The sequence below is a fragment of the Chaetodon auriga genome, chromosome 1 (genome assembly GCF_051107435.1).
Source record: "Chaetodon auriga isolate fChaAug3 chromosome 1, fChaAug3.hap1, whole genome shotgun sequence".
NCBI lineage: Eukaryota > Metazoa > Chordata > Actinopteri > Chaetodontiformes > Chaetodontidae > Chaetodon > Chaetodon auriga.
This window is the reverse complement of record NC_135074.1, coordinates 12,601,834-12,618,912: the sequence shown is the minus strand read 5'-3', so window position 1 is coordinate 12,618,912 and position 17,079 is coordinate 12,601,834. Positions and strand designations below refer to the sequence as shown.

The 17,079-nt window shown below is 41.5% G+C and overlaps 1 protein-coding gene across 1 annotated transcript; it reads right to left on the bottom strand.

Moving 5' to 3' along the window:
* Positions 1 to 2,247: 2,247 nt before the first annotated feature.
* Positions 2,248 to 6,928, bottom strand: LOC143337895 (putative gonadotropin-releasing hormone II receptor). Its single transcript, XM_076757922.1, has 4 exons — positions 6,823 to 6,928; positions 4,835 to 5,438; positions 3,929 to 4,133; positions 2,248 to 3,007 (listed from the first exon to the last, which is right to left on the bottom strand). The coding sequence occupies exons 2-4, from the start codon at positions 5,381 to 5,383 to the stop codon at positions 2,481 to 2,483; spliced, it is 1,281 nt and encodes a 426-aa protein (XP_076614037.1). The 5' UTR covers positions 5,384 to 5,438; positions 6,823 to 6,928; the 3' UTR covers positions 2,248 to 2,480.
* Between the last annotated feature and the right edge of the window lie 10,151 nt (positions 6,929 to 17,079).

The following is a 17,079-nucleotide window of genomic DNA, read 5'->3' as shown; positions in this document are numbered from 1 at the left end:
TTATGGGTAGAAATGTAACCGTACATTACCAACAAAACCTAAGCTGTAAGACAAATCAGACAGTAGAGTTGTAGAGAAAGGAATGAGATTGTTTCTTGTGTTGAGTGCTGACAACATCTTCATATTTGTTAGGTTAGAGCTTTAGTGTGTATTTTGAAAGGATAAATGTGTTCAGGCTGATTATGACTGGCTGTTCTCAGTCATGGCACACAGGGATTTGTTGCCTTTGGGGCCCTTGACTGTTTCATGTGTCATGTTTTTAATGTCAGAGGACACAAAAAACTAGGACAGGGTGCAGAGATTTTACTTAATTTGAGTAATTTAATTAAAATGTTAAATCTGTCATGCAGCAGTCTTTAAAACATAACCATGACTGTTTGTCCCCTTGACCTCACTATGATGTTATCTCCGTATGAAGCGAAATGTCAAATGAGTTTCAGTTTTGAAGGCTTTTTTGTAATAAACAAAGGGCAGAAACGCTGCCTTTCAGGTTCATGTATGAAAACTGGAGACTGGGCCGGCTTCAGTAGCTGAATGCTGGGCAAAGTGACGCATTCAAATTCAAGGGAGCTCAATCAGCCAGTGAATGATGTCCGTATGTGTTGAGTTCCAGGGTTACAGCAAATTAGATGAGAGTAGGTGAGATGGGCTCGCAGAGTGGGAAGATCTCCATCTATAACCAATCAGCAATGTGCCACTGGGGAATTGTTCCCGATTGGCTCCCTGTTTGAGCTTAGATTGGTGACTGAGCAAAATGAAGTCTTGTGCCAGAATCCGTGGGCTTCATTTCACTGTGTGCTTGTTGGATCATTTTGTGGCATCTCTGCTGTTCTTGGCACAGAAACATTCATCTACATTGTCTCATCATTTGTATTCCATATTCAGCAGTCCCATCAGATCAGGCGTCTCCCTGTCAAGAGGAACTGATGCTGATTTTAATATGGGAAAAGCCTCATTTGAATTTGTAAAAGCCTGACTGAGGGTTAATGCCAAAGGGTCACACGTCATTGAGAGCGTAATGAAAGCTCAGGTGCTCTATTGAAAGAGTGCGGCATGAGTTACTGTCAGCATCAGATATTTACTGAAGGATCAATGAGAACAATGGCCTCGTAAATGAAACTAAGCACCCACAGCGAGGCAGTTCACTCCAGCTCTCATCACCTTTTCTTGTTGGGTCTGTTGTATGCTCCTTTGTTTTTTTTCATCTGCCTCTTATGTTCTTTAGTAAGTTGTGATATTTTTTCTGTCGCAACATTTCTTTTACTATAACATGCAAAAAATAAAAAAAAAACCTGTTGAACAACTGAAAGCCGCTAAAGATAGGAAGCGGAACTTTCACGAGCTGCAATCTGTCCAATCTGAATATTTCCTTTATTTTCCTTTATTTTCTTTCACCTTGGTGTCCTGCTCTCACACTATCTTATAACTAGTTGGTGTACAAACAGATGCATACAGGAATATGAAAGATGATTGATAGTGGCATCAGTCAGATTATGGATTCTGTTTCTTATCTCAGTTTGAAATTATTACGGCTTGTAGCCTCAGTAGAAAGTGACCGAGATAATCCTCCACATACAGTAAAACCTGGAAATGCAGCTGTAATAAAAGCTGTTATTACAGCTGCATTTCAGAAACGAGCAACAGTATCAATTTTGTAAGACATGAAAGAAGCACAGATTGCTGTAATTTTAGTGATAGACTACTTCCTCCCACTTGTCTGCATTTGAGGTTCCTCTAATCATTCAGGAGCAGATGAAATGATATGGCACTACACCTGAACCTGCCTCTCTCAGGCATGACAGACAAATGAATCGTTTTTCCACAGAGCTGAAGATCATTGTAAAGTTCTCTCTTCTGCCACATAGAAATTTGTCACAATTCAAGGGTAGAAATGACTTTTTCAGTCAGCCTCCATGACTCATCACTGATTATAGGCAGCAGTTCCCCCAGGGATCCTGCTGCTGCAGATCACTACAGACACACAAGTGTGTTTACATAAGAGGTACGCACAGAAATTGCATCAACGCCGTGCAACATGAAATTTGCATGCTTATACCTCCATCTATATGTGTGGCTTATTCCTCTTCCCACAGGGCTTGTTTGATGTCACCTCTGAAAATCAGCAGCAGCAGTGCATTTACAAACGACACACCTGCTTCCAGTGAATACATTTAATTCAAGATGAACACGAGTTACAACTTACCGAGCAGTAACACATTCCTTTATAGCAGGAGCTTGTTGTGTGAGTGTCGTGCAAACAGTGTTTTTATTCTATGACGCTTTGCCTCTTCTACAAGATACAAAGTTTCCAACCGCCTTTGTGTTTTAGACAGAAGCAAGTTACAATATATGAAGTAAGCCAAAATGACACAGTATTCAAGGAGTACAGGACTCACAAGCATCACACAGTTAGACACAATAAATAAAACATTAATATGATGATATAAAGACTGTCAGGGAGCCTCTGCCCTGCACTCGCCTCATATGGTGCTCTCAGGGCTGGACAGCTTCCAATCTCTCTCTGCATCATTGCCTGCTGTAAAAAAGCTGCTTCTTGGTGACGCTGACTCTGCTTTGCTGTGGTTATCGCTGCACAGCATAAACCTCTCCTGGCTGGCAGGGCTCACCTCTCTTTTCAGTGACAAAGAGTTGGCAGCACAAGTGAAAGATCCTGTTATAACCGTGTTATTATCCAGGTCGGATGCTGTGGTGGCGTTGCAGTAATGCCTCCTGAGCCCCTTTCGGAAGTGAATGGTGAACAGGCCATAGATGACTGGGTCCAGGCAGGCGTTGACGAGCCCAAAGATGAACAGGATGTGGGTCAGTGAGTGGGAGACCTTCCCCTCCAGGTCGTCGGGGAAGAACCAGTACCACAGGCCGAGCAGGTAGTATGGAGTCCAGCAGATAATGAAAGATGAGACAATCACAATGCTCATTTTTAGAGTTCTCATGCGGGCTCTGGGGATGTTATTCTTCGAACGCCGCAAATGCACTTCATTGGAGGGCACTGGAAGCACAACAGATGACGGTAACAGTACATAGAAAACATTGTAAAAAGCTTGAATGCAAACAAACAATAAATATATTATTTAATATGCACGAAATAGAACACTAGTATTGCATTTTGCATTTCGATTCAATGAAAAAAGATAAACACTCTTCATTCCTCAAAGTTCAGACAGTTGATTTGCAATGCATTTACAAGACTGCTTCACCCAAATAGCCAAAAAAAAAAAAAAAAAAGATTTAGTCACTTATGACAGATCATGTTTTAATATATCTGTTTCTGAGATTTGTGCTCACAGTACTGAAAGAAGAGATTTAAACATGACTTGCGGTCTGCAGCCACACTAGCAGTGTTTTGAGATCCTCTATCAAAATCTTGTCCCTTGCTTACAGATTCTGCAGATATGTTAACAGATTATGCTCACGATAACAATGCTAACATGCTGATGTTTAGCAGGTCTTATATCTGTCCGCCATTAGTTTGTTAGCATGCTAATGTTTGCTTATTAGCACTAAACACAAGGTACAGCTGAGTCTCATGTCAATAACTAACCTTTTGGATGGAGCTAGTCACATCCACTCTATTAGGCTGGCAGGGGAGTCTCACAGAAGATATCTCAAAACTTCAACAAAACCAAATAAATGATCTGTTGTAATATACGTGAATCAACTCTTTCATCCATGCATTAATGAAGACACTGATCCTTGAAGCTTTAAGTTACATCCTGGTGTGTGTATTTCACCTAAGCTCCACAGCTGATTGGTTTGAAGAACATAAAGCCTTAATCACCAAAGAGCACACATGGCCAAGCTTTTAGCTGTGTGCATCTACTGATTAAAGAGTCAAACTGTGCAGCAACATATAAATGCTAATCACTGACGTAAACAGACCCACAGAGCTTCAGACTCGATTTGAACTCACAGTTGTCCTTTTTCAGTCCTTTGGAGATCTCACAGAAGATCCTGGTGTAGCAGGTGATCATGATGACCAGCGGCAGCAGGAACAGGCAGGAAAAAGTGAACATATTGTAGGCAGTTTCATGCCAGTGAGTGATGAAACTTCCACGTGTGGTACACTGAGTGAAGTCCTCAGGATGGATGATGGTCACGTTGTGAAAAAGAAATATCTGTGGAGGGAGAGGAACAATAATTTTCAGTCATACTGTGTGAAATCATATCCATGGCTAATCCTCGTGTTGGTGGTCACATCCTCATCATTCAGTGATGACTGTCCATGCCTTGGTCGACTGGCCTCAGGACATTAACCTACCCACCTATAGTACTAATTAGACATGCATATATATTTCTATATATAGCATGACTCACAAAGCTAATCTGCATTCATACTGTCACCACAGGCTGCACATGAGCACTTGAACTAAACATGGGACATTTCTTTTCTAAGCCTGTGCAATTTGAATCATTTGTTGAGGCGTTAGAGGTTCGACTATCCATCTAAAATTAAAAACAAGCATTTTTCATACCACATATATGTTTGCTGTTCCTCATCCTGTCCCCCCTCTACCCCACATTCATTCTCATTGGCCTGCACAACCTCATGGGAGCATCATTTTTCAGACAGTTAGGGCAACTGGCAGCCAACACATTTCATACTTTTTCTGTGCCGTTTCTGTGGAAAAGATCATTTATGGGCAGAAATTGTAAATCACTATAAAATATTCATGTACTTAAAAAACACAAAGAATTATATCCAAGTATAGAAAGTTGCTGTGTTCTCCTCGGGTATGTGGGATGAAAACTAGCCTAATTGAATTAAAATCAGCCTTGACCTCTGGCCCACGTGGTCAGCTGGGATACCTGACCTTACCTGAGGGACTGACAGCATGACACTCATGCCCCACGCCACAGTCAGCATGACTCTGTTCCTCTTCCTGGCCTCATTTATAGCCAGAGGGTTGAGGATGGCCGACTGCCTATCCAGACTGATCACCACAGTGACAAAGGCGCAGGAATACATCGCCTGTAGTTTAAGAAACATCAGTAGCCTGCAGGCAAAGTCCCCAGCAAGCCACTGGACTGTGATGTTCCACACAGCATCCACAGGCATCACGATGAAGGTCACCAGCAGATCAGCCACCGTCAGGTTGATGATCAGCACCCTGACATGGGATTTACGCTTCCCATCGCTGTGTGCCGCCCACAGCACAGCCAGGTTGCAAAAGGCCGATATGCCACAGAGAATGCAGGTGATGACCACTCTGACTTTGGCTGCTGTGGTGAATGTGGGGAGCTGCAGGGCGCCAGCCCCTGCTGTCCAGTTGGACGCGGGCGAGGAGTAGTTGCAGCTGGCGTTGAGGTGGTGGTCTGTTGTCAGGTGATACATGGTCCCCGCAGAGTCACATGGAGTGGTGTTCATTTTCTGATGCACGCAGAGGAAGAAACATTCTGCTCATCCACCTTGAAGATCAGCGCTGGTAACAAGAGTGAAGCAGAAAGAGGAAATCAACAACGTACAAGACGGATGAGTCGATGGCCATGAGGCGGCCGCAGATCATCCAAACACATTTGTGTAACAGGAGAAACACAATCATGAATCCCATGTATGAATAACACAGTGGCTCATCGAGAGGAAGTAATGTGCATACTGTATGTGGAAGCCTCAGTCGCACTGCAACTCAGTGAGGTGGAAACGTGCAGCTAACAAACTGTGATGAACGTGGAAATTATAGATACAGTAGATTTAGCTCATTTTGTAAGGTATAAACTCACAGAGTACACACACTGTAATAATGTTAATATTCCAGTGCTGTTCAGAATTTTTTAGTATTTACTCATCAGAACAACATGGAAACCGCAAAGATAATGCATTTATTAATAGATCTAATTGATAAAGATTGCTATCAGTGACCATTTTAAACATAAAAGCATCACTACGTAGACAATCTTTGTGGAGCCCAAACAAAGAAACAAGAAAAGCAAATCATCTTTTAGATTTTTGACTTGTGATTTGAAAAGCAAACAGGAAACAGGAAACAGGTACAGATGGATTTCTGTTGACCTTGTTTAGTGTGCTGATTCACTGAAGAAGTTGCTGTCAGCCTCTGTGTTATCAGTTAGTGTTACAGAGCCCACACCTGCATGTCAGAGCAGAGCTGCCTCACTGTCAGTGCAATCACACCAAGGACGATCTGTGTTTCAGGGAGACTCCTGCTTCAAACAAGGCCTTTTCCAGAGCCTTCAGAAATTACAGGAGGAAAAAAGCAGCATCATAACTGATGTCTCACCAGGTTTGCCTTGAATGTTAACTGTTGTCAGCTGATGTTAAATTTCATAAGAGGAGCTTTCATAGGCAGTGAAGGACATGCTGGTAGAACAGATAACACGTAACACCACGCATATAGTGCCAGCTTATTTTGTTTTTAAAATAATGCTAAACGGTGGTAATTTAAGCACAATTAAGCATATAGGCAGCCACGCGCGTATCACTCATCCTCTCTCTTTCTCTCTCTCTCTCTCTCTCTCTCACACACACACACACACACACACACACAGAAATAATTTAACGAAATTTTATGTTAACAATTAGTCCCGAAAGATTCGTTAACAAAAGACATGACAGACTTTCGATTGGATAACTAATGTCAGACAGACGGACGGACCCTTGCATGAATTATTGCATTTTCTCGTTCTGCAGGCAGACCACACTGAACATCCCTACAATTTGAATCTGCTGACTTTCCACACAAATGGCAAGGACTTAAAGACAGCCAATCCGACTTTAAATGATGTGAAATACACGCGGAGCAATTCAATAAAATATTTCCATGCGTTACGGTGAGTGCAAAGCAAACTTACGTTCATATCCAGTGGAGAGGGCTGTGGGCTGCGCACCTCTGGGACCCAAAATGTTTTGAAATCGCAGCAAGTCGGAAGCTTCGTGTTAGTTCTTAGTGCTCGTTTGTCTTCCATGGGCAGGCTGCTGTACGTTTTGCAAGCCTGCAGGCTCACTGACACCCTTTCCAGCTGTGCAGCTCTTCTACCATCCAGTGCGTCCTGTGCGCTCCCAGCCGCTCCAGCTTTATCCATACAGCTACCAATCAGAGCCGTGCAGCTTGAACCCCCTGTGGTGTGGTCTTACCTCAAGTCCATATACCCAGACACATTTGTCAGAAAAGAAACAGACATGAGGGTGAATAATCTGTGTTTGATGATCATCGCACGTCAAGGGATGCATCAGTCATGTTTTTCCTTCATTAATGTCAGGAATAAAATAAGTTTTGAGAGAACAAAATGTGAAAAATATTCATTTTAAAATCACAGTTCTGGATGTGCCTTTGTGAGATCCTTCAGTAAAAGCTACACCCTTACATAAGACATGATTCATGAGCTGAGACTCAGAGCTGCTTGGAAAACTATATTTTTTGACCACGACAACTGTGTCTGCAACAGGATGATCATCTGAAACTGAAGATTAAACACAATGTGTTAGCTTAGATTAGCATAGATACTGAAATGGGGAACCAGGAGCCTAGCTCTGTCCAAAGACGACCAAATCCACCTAACAGCAGCAATAGATTTCATGAATGAACACGTTGCATCTTGTTTGTTTGATCCATGCAAAAAGCAAAGTGGTACGTGGCACTTCATCCTACAGTGATCTTGTTCTTGGCATGGACAGTAAGAAGGGCAGCTAGTGGACAAATATAGCTGACTGATGTTCAGGAAAGACAGTAGTAGTGTCTCATGTGCCATCACAGTCATTAACTTGTTTCCTCCACAAGTAGTACAAGCTGTCAGCAATAAAAAAGGAATTTACTTTAAGCACAAAGAAAATCTGCCAGTTGTGCATCTGGCATATCTTCACAAATCTATTTCACTCGCAGAGCTTTGCCCGCTGAGAGCCGCTCAGCTCGTCTGCTAATGTGATTACAGAAATGTAATAAATATGTTCGAGTAACTCTAACCGCTGGGCTCTGTTTCCATGGTAATGTTGCACTGAAAGTTGAACACAGGTCACAGCAAGGATGAGAGGTGAAACAGGTTAACTGAAACACTCTCAACTATGCAGAGCACATTCCTCCTCATTATCTGTTTCAGTTTAAAAGACGTAAAAGCACAAAGGGTAAGAGCGGGGGGGCCACTGTCAGGCCATAATCACAGAATCAAAGGCCCTTTACATGATGGAGCTGCACGAGAAACTGAAACAATGAGCCATGGCTCTGTCTTTTGTCTCCTTATATCAGCTGATGAATTCCTTGAAATGATCAATGTCAGGTTGACATTCTCTCCTTGCACATTCACCACACATGTAAAGAAAAGAATTCATTTGAGTGTTGCTAGTTGAGTGGAAAGAAACATTTTGAAGTGTCTGTCTGCACACAAAAGCACGACAGTCTTTTATTAAAATCTCATCCTAAATCTCTTCTTTGTCTTGAGATGCTCCATTTGATTTTAGCAAGGACAGGTGTTGGCCAGTGGTGGGCTGTGATGTCCTTTGAATGAATAATTGGTTATTTGTTACTGAGGCTGGGTCATCTGTGTTTCTCTCCACACTACTCTGTTACTGTGTTTATGTCTGCGTTCATACAGGACACTCCTCTTAAGTCTATTCATTTTTATTGAAAATACTTCATCAAGACTGAATGACCTCGATTCTTTTGAAAGATTGCGAGGGACCGTGATCAAGTATGCTCAACCCAGTCTCATTTCATCGACTGTAAACGTTGCCTGAGTTATTGCATTTTATGTTCAGGTGTTTGTCCTGAGATTTACAGGTTGTGGGTTGAAATGTCAGCATGAGTCATTAACAGTAAGGCTGTCATGAGCATTTCACACAGACCTCCCCTTTAACAGGCTATACAGGCTTGTATATTCACACCTGTTTGATCTTGTTTTTCTTCTAGTCTTATTAGTTAATTAACTTTATTCTTGTACTGTATGAACACCTTCCTTTCTTCACCTTTATCTATTAAATGACATGTAAACTCTACATCTACTTCCATTTCTTAGGAACTCTAATGCATAAACTTTGTGGACTTCAGTGTGCCCGGAGACGTCTCTGTGCACTCTCAACATTATAAAAGTGCTCTGGAGGAAATTAACCATGGTTCAATTGGGCTGTAAAGTGCTGTGCTTAAGTCCAATGCCTTGGGGTGAGGCCCTTTGAGAGAACTGTGTACTGTCTGTAAAGTTTTATTCTATATTTAGTAGTTGTGGACAGTGATGTCTTCATATACAGACTATGGGTGATAACTGGAACGAAGAAAGACACTTAATCATAAGGATCTGCATTACATGAAGACTTCTAAACTGTCTCAAATGAAAGTTTGTCATACTGGCCAAACTTCACCAGGTGATGCCATTAATTAACAACCACTGAAGCACAGAGGACAAACTAGTTATTCAGGCAACACTAATGGCCTCATTATGCACTTACAATCACTGTTAAATGGTATCAGATACTTTGCTGCCTATTTTCCAGCTGGCATTAGATTGAACCTTTTTGATTGTTAATGGAAAACACTGTGCCTACCAGGAAGGTATGGTGTTTTCCAAACAACAAACCCTGGGTGTCCCCAGAACTGAAAGTCCTACAGAACGAGAAGAAGAGGGTCTTTAGATGAGGGGACAAAGATCAGTTGAGGAGGGTGCAGAGGGAGCTGAAATGGGAGGTGCAACGAAGAGGCAAAGACAGGACGAAGCTGGAGGAACTCCTTCAGAGGAACAATGCCAGAGAGGTTTGGAGGGGCCTGAAAACCACAGCGGTGACAGTGGGAGGGGCCCTGAATCTGGAGACAGGGAATGGGCAGCGGAAGTTCTCCAATGATACAGCCATGATTGGATGCATACCAACAGCTGTCAGGCTGTTAAACTCCAGCATCATGTCATGTAGTCTGTGTTGATGCTGTCTTTCTCAATTCTACATCATAAACCCACTTTTGTTTTGCACTACTACTATTTCTCTCAAATGTGCAATAACACTATTTATTATCCATATTGGCAACAGTATTTTTTAGAAACTGTGTATTTTGTGCATGTACTGTACATAGACTTAGTGTCTGCATCCTGTCCACTTTTTTTTATCTTGACCCTTTTGTACCACTGTTTTTGCTTTTTGTAATACTTGCTGGCTGTAACAACTTAATTTCCCCAGTGTTGGATCAATAAAATCTTGTCTTATCCTTAGCTTAGCTTATCATAAAGATTGAAACTGGGGAAGGGGCTAGCCTGGCTCTGTCCAATCACAGCCAAATCCACCTAACAGCACCACAAAATTTCTTTAGTTAACACGTTAATTAACACATTGTACCCACAAGGGACTGACAGAGCTGTGTATTGCCCCTTCCTTCGTGAAGTCCTTGTATGAATGTTCTGTTTTGATTCAGTGAGACGGATTAATTTCCCTGGTTCCAATTCAGAATAGATGGTAAAGTGGCGTTCAGCTCATGGCCAGGAAGGAAGGGAACATGCTGACCCAAAACATGTTCTTACGTGTCACCTCAGGCTTCCGGCTTCACTCATCACAAGTCCTTGAAGGGAAGTCGTGTCATAACACAAACTTAATATTTTCAATTCACACGAAATCATGTTTTTAAGCTTCAAAAAAGAAAGTAGAACCATTGAACTATCTGGGAATTAAAGTTAGATGAAGGAAAAGCAGCTATATTCCCAACAATCTGCTGGCCAGCCACAGATTTGTACACAGTCAAAACACACAATATTGAAAGTTGAACTTTAGAGTTTGTATATAATGTTGTTCATGTTCAGCCAAACCAAAGTTATTCATTGTGTCCTCCTTGCAGTTCTCTTCCATCATCATCATCATCATCATCCAGCACTGTATCCTGACGGCCTGTGGTAAAAATACATTTAAAGGAACTTATAATGCAAACTCAAGTCACAATGATATTTATATTTCTTCATAATATAATAAAATATATGACATAAAGAGGGAGGGATGTGAGGAGAAAGGATCAAATTGTTTTGCTTCAGATGAGGAGACGTGAAATTTCAACAGCGATGCAACCTTGAAAGAGCAGAGCCAAACATGTTCACTTTGATCTCTCCAAGATGACCTTTACACTGAATCCTAAATAATTTCACAGTCACACTATCTTACTCTATTTTCCATGTGAAGTATCATATTTCATCAACACAAAGGAAGACTGATCTTGATTATATATTCAAGTAGGCAAAATAAGGATGGAAATGGAGGCTTAACCATTGCATCTACAATAACAGCTTGATTGAACTGGTTTCACAATCAGGGAGGCGCCCATCAGTAGACTAACTCGTGCATGAAAGTGCAGCGTTCAACTCCCTGCTGCACACAGGCGGGCCAAGCTGACACCTTGCCATCCTGATTGGAGTAGCAAGCGTTAGGGTCGTGTGCTCCCTGTGCCGTTTGTCCCTTTCCTCTCCTGTCCTCCCTCGCTCTGCCCAGCTGGGCTACATGTGACTGCTGAATGAGTTGCACCTGACCTGGGACTTAAGTGCTTAAAAGCTCATGTGCCTGTATCAGAAGGGAGCTTTCTGGTGTGAGGACCGCTGCTCTGGCTGCCTCTCAGCCTCTCAGGGATTTTGTTTTGTGTGTTGACCTTATATCTTTTATTGTCTTTGTTGTTTGTGTGTTTATATGTTAATAAATCCCATGAATTTGGTGGTTTTAACAGTTTTTTTTTTTTGGTGGCTGAGTTGGGTCAGTGGTGGTGTGGTGGGCCACCTCATTTCTTGGATAGGAACAAAAGCATTCACCAGTCGCCTCAGCTTGAAATACCTGTCCTTTCCTATGTAGACAGCCGACAGCAGAAAGAGGTTTGACCAGCAGCGTAGGAGGAACATTTATCCTATTTTCTCACAGCAGAGAGTTGACACAGGGTTGACGGCTCTGACAGGCATCGATCTTTGGCCAGCAGGGGCATAATGTTTGCTTTATGCGTTACAAGAGGCACGGGACGTCATCACTCAACTGTCACTGGGAAGGTGACATGACTTCTAGTGCTTATCTTTCCTTGCTTTTTCACTCTGTGTTACCATCAGCAGCCCTCCCTCATATAACACTGAAGAAAAATTTCCCAGACACTATATTGAAAATAATACATTTGATGACCATGACATTAACATATAGTGTCTTCCAAGAGATTCCAGAGTCATTATGTTGAGAGTAATTTTCAGAAATCATAAAAAAAATGATGAAATTGTTTTGGGGTTTTTTTTATGTCAAATTTACTTGCAAATTTAGCATTTTATGCATTATATCAAAATAGGAATGCAAACCATAAATGGGCTACTTGTCTTTTTTACACTTTCTTTTTTGGATGCATTAAACAAATAAGAGACAGATTTTGTTATCTCTGGACAGAGCGAGTCTAGCCACCCCCCCTGTTTCCAGTCTTCGTGCTAAGCTAAGCTAAGCAGCTGCTGGCTGTGGCTTCACATTTACCATACAGACATAAGAGTGTGTGTGCGGTTGCTCTGATTTCAAATGATTCAAATGAGTCACACAAATAAAAATGATTGCTGAAATGATATGGGTGCTATGCTGAATAGCATTTTAGAGAAAATAAATATGATTCAAGTAGCACGTCTCTATAACCAGTGGTTGTCCTCACTAGCTGTTAGTATCATTGACTGAATCATTAGGCAAGCATGGGAACAGTGAATGCTGCCTTCACCATTGCAACATAAATTTATTTTTTCCTCTGTCGAATTTATTTTTAGACACTCTACATCTGCACCCAGAGGGAATTAACATAAATCAATCTGCACCACATGGCTCCCAAAAATTTCAGCTGGATATATGGGTGGGTTTGTGTTTGTGTGTGTGTGCATGCATGCGCAGTTCAACAGTCTATACTATAAAGCAGGCCTATGTGAATACCTGTTTTGAAAATGAGTACCATCATTTCTAAAACATATAGCCTCAAATGGCAAATAGACAGCATAAAATGCACTGCAGATTTACAGCAGACCTTTCCCATAATACATTCCACCAAAACATGCATAGATCAGTATTTATTCATGCTGTTATTGCTTAAATCTGAAATATTATACACTCAAAATGCATTGCAAGCAACATGACAGTCCTCACCTAAAGTAAAACTGCAGTAGCCATGCAGTTAGTGTGCCTTGACAGCTTTAGTGACATTTGAAAGAGGCACCTTTAAAGCAAAAGTCCAAAGCCGTAGTTGCAGCAGTCGGGTACTTAGCTCAGGGTCACACGAGGGGAGGCAGCTGTTGTGTTTATCTCAAGTTTGGTTCTGTGGAGCTTCAGGGGTGAGCTGGGAAGTCTCCATGTATGTTTGAAAATCCATCACCATATGGTTAGTTTTAGCTTCTGAGCCTTTCCCTGCCACGCAGTGACAGTTGTTAAGATCAAAATAATCCATTAGAGATAACACGTCCCTCCCAAATTCATATAAAGATGTGGGAAATTTGAAAAAGACACATAATATTCAAATTAATCCTCATGTGTAAGAGGGAATGTAAAATCATGCAGCGCATTAATGTGGGGAATCCACGTCTGAGATATTGTTCATGCCGTACACATACACTGGAAATGTTTTGATTCTAAGATGAGGCTGTCATGTGAAACTGATGAATTTGAAAAATCAGGTTTAATAAGCATCCGATTACATCTTGGTTGAGCAAGCAGACTATTAACTAATTGGTGCAGAGGAGTGTGCTAGATGACAAGGTATAGATCGCTATTAAAAACATGCCCTCATCTTCACCCTTGGACAAATTACACAGAATGGGTGATTTAAATGAGTCATGCATGTAAGGCTACTCAAGCGAAGCCAAAGGGACAGAGGGATTTATGTAATAACGTCATGCTCCATGCTATCGGAGCCTCTGTGACACAAACAGAAATGAATAATAAATAATTAGTCTTCTCCATTAGGAGCAGAGACACAGATGAAACTTTTAATGAAATGACACCCTTTGTGTGTGAGATGGTAAGTGACCGTTATGAGTGAACAGCTATGAGTAAGAAGACTAAACAGTGACTGGAGCAAAGACAGGCGAGTGCAGAAAGCTGGTGAAGGTAGCTGATGGTGTTACAGACAGGTGTGTATGCTTACGTGCTTTAGAATGAGGCAGCTGGCTGCTGTAGTTATTGTGCTGAGTTTGACCTCACGCTGCTGGTGCTGGCAACATGCTGTTATCTGTTTGCTGTTAGTTAACATGCTGTTAGCTTTTCATGGTAAGTAAAAAAAAAGCATTTCTTTCTATCATTGTGTGAAAATTTCAGTAACCTGATGCCCCTGATGGTTTGTTACACAGAAGCATCTGAGAAGTCATCCATGTGTTTACAGTGCAATTATAATGCAATACAATGTAATTCCCATCACGACTGAGGAAGCTGGTTTGTGATTGGTGGGTTAAGCCACATGCTGCCCGTGCTGGTTGCATGCTATTTATTTGGCTGGTTGGTTTAGCCGAGCTGGCTAACTTTGTTATTTTAATTGGCTGCAAGGAGAGGCTTTCAGTGTGTCACAGGTGACAGTTTTGAATTTATTATGGGTTAAGTGGAACAGCTTTGATGATCCTATGATCCTTCCTAATCATTGCTTTGTAGATGAAACATGCAGGCTACAAGGTGTAGGTTATTTTCTTAAATATTCACATTCTACTTCTCGTGCTGCTTTGGTTAGACAGTCGTCTTGAGTCCAGTTTACTGCATCACTCGACCAGTCTAAACTTCTCCCACACCTTCAGCTTGTTGTTTTCATCTACAGCTGGTCATCGCTGTCACAGATTCTCTTCAGTCCGGTTCATTGACTGAAAGATATGTAGGTGTTTTTTCACATGCAGGAGTGTATCTGTAGATTTTGTGTACAATTTACAAAACTAAACAGCACTGTGGACATAAAACCAAGACAATGACACTGTCGCTGTGCACCCTTAGGTTCATCCTGTGTCAACAGGTGATAATGTGTAGAGGCTACCTGGATATCACCATGAATATTTTGCCATTCATTCAGGATCTCATTTGAAACCAAAAGACATGGTGAGGTTGATAATGCTGTTGTTCAAATCTGCCCTATAAATAGCCAAACACGCGAGTCACCTGCAGCGGTGACAGGCTGCGGTGTAAACTGAACTCAGTCACCGTAACACAGCTCACTGGTCATACAGTCTCCATGGCAACAGTGACCAAAGCTTCATATATGTTTGGTCACAAAAAGAGAGATATATTAAGTAATTGTTAACCTGTCTATAACAGTTGTTCGTGCTCTTAGAAACTGTGCACAAATATGCACAGCAGAAATTGAATCAGAGTTTTAGTCCTGCGGAATGTTTTTGCCAACACTGACGCTAACATGCAACAAGAGAAATCATATGGGCTGGACCAAAATTTTAAAAAGTCTGACCGACTGTATTTAGATCAGCCAGTGACTCAAAGAGTGTGGGTCAATTTTCCTCTGGCTCCCTGACATACAGGCACCTGCTGGAAGCACAGCAGGCCGGGGGGTACGATGCAATACAATGCAACGTGCTTCACAGAACAGTGAATTACAGCCTCTTTACTGCTGGTCGTCAAGCGGCAGGTCTATCAACAGTAATGTCCTGCTCTGTATCATCTTGTCTCCTTGCTTGGATTCAGTTTAATGGTTGCTGTTTCCAGCTTGTTCCATGAGGCTTGAGTAGGGCTCAGGCTCGGGTAATCAGGATGATTTCAAATTATTCAAAACTGTGATGATTTGCACGCTCGGTTCATTTTCACCTCCTTCTGAATTGGTGTATTCTTAATAATCTGGATGAACTTTTTTTTTTTCTTTCCAACACCACTCTGTCTGTCAGCAAAATTGTCCTCACATGGATGCAAACCTTGCATCAATAGCACTGAGGAGCATCATAGGATTCAGAGCATTGCACAACCCCATTTCCAAAGACGTTTGGACACTGTGTGAAATGTAAATAGAAACAGAATGTGATGATTTGCAAACACTGAAACACCACATTTAATTGAAAATAGCACAAACACGGCATGTCAAATGTTGAAATTTCACTGTGGTTGAAAATGATTTCCTCATTTAGAGTTTGATGCCAGCAACACAGGGTCATGTTTAGCACTCTGTTGCATCACCATTTCTTTTAACAACACTGTAAGGAGACCAACTGCTGTCATTTTCCCATTCTCGCTGTACGATTTCAGCTGCTCAGCAGTTCAGGGGCTCCTTTGTTGTGTTTTACTTCATAGTGCACCAAACATTTTCAGTGTGTGACAGGTCAGGGCTGTGGGCAGGCCAGTTCAGCAGCTGGACTCTTTTACTGCAGAGTCATGCTGTTGGAACATGTGCAGAAGGTGGTTTGGCATTGTGTTGTTGACGTAAGCAAGGCCTTTCCTGAGAAAGACGTTGTCTACCTGGCAGCACATGTTGCTCCAAAACCTGTGTATATGGTTCAGCATTAATGGGCCTTCACAAACATGCAGATTACCCAAGTGCCATGTGCATTAATGCACCCCCATACTATCACAGATGCAGGTCCCTCTGCTTTAAGCTCTGAGGATTTCACAGCTTTTCCATTCTTTTGTTGCCACTGTACCATAATGTGTTGCTGGCATCGATTCTAAAATGAGGATTTAATTTTCAAAAAAACAATGAAATTTCTCAGTTTCAACATTTGGTATGTTGTCAATTTTCAATAAAATATGGTGTTTCAGTGTTTTAAAAATCATCACATTCTGTTTCGATTATGTTTTACACAGCATCCCAACAGGGTTGTACAACACAGCACTGTGGACAATGAACAAAATATGGAGGGGAGGCTCAGATTGCCAAGAGGTACTTTATCATGAAGGTCTGATAGTACTGATATGTCATGCATTGAAATTTTCACAGTAAATTGATAGTGCTGAATATTAGAAAGACTGCTGAATAATGCATGTCATGTCTTTTATAAACTGATTTACATGTACATATATATGGCACTGTCACAAAAACTTTACAAAAACACACAATTAATGATTCATTGTTCCAATGGAATAGAGACCTTTCACTTTGAATAGAGACCAAAAATTCCTCTGGCATTTGGTTTTCTTATGTATTTCATACACATATTATAGTGACACCATGTGGAAAAACTGGACAGCAGAGAAAGAGA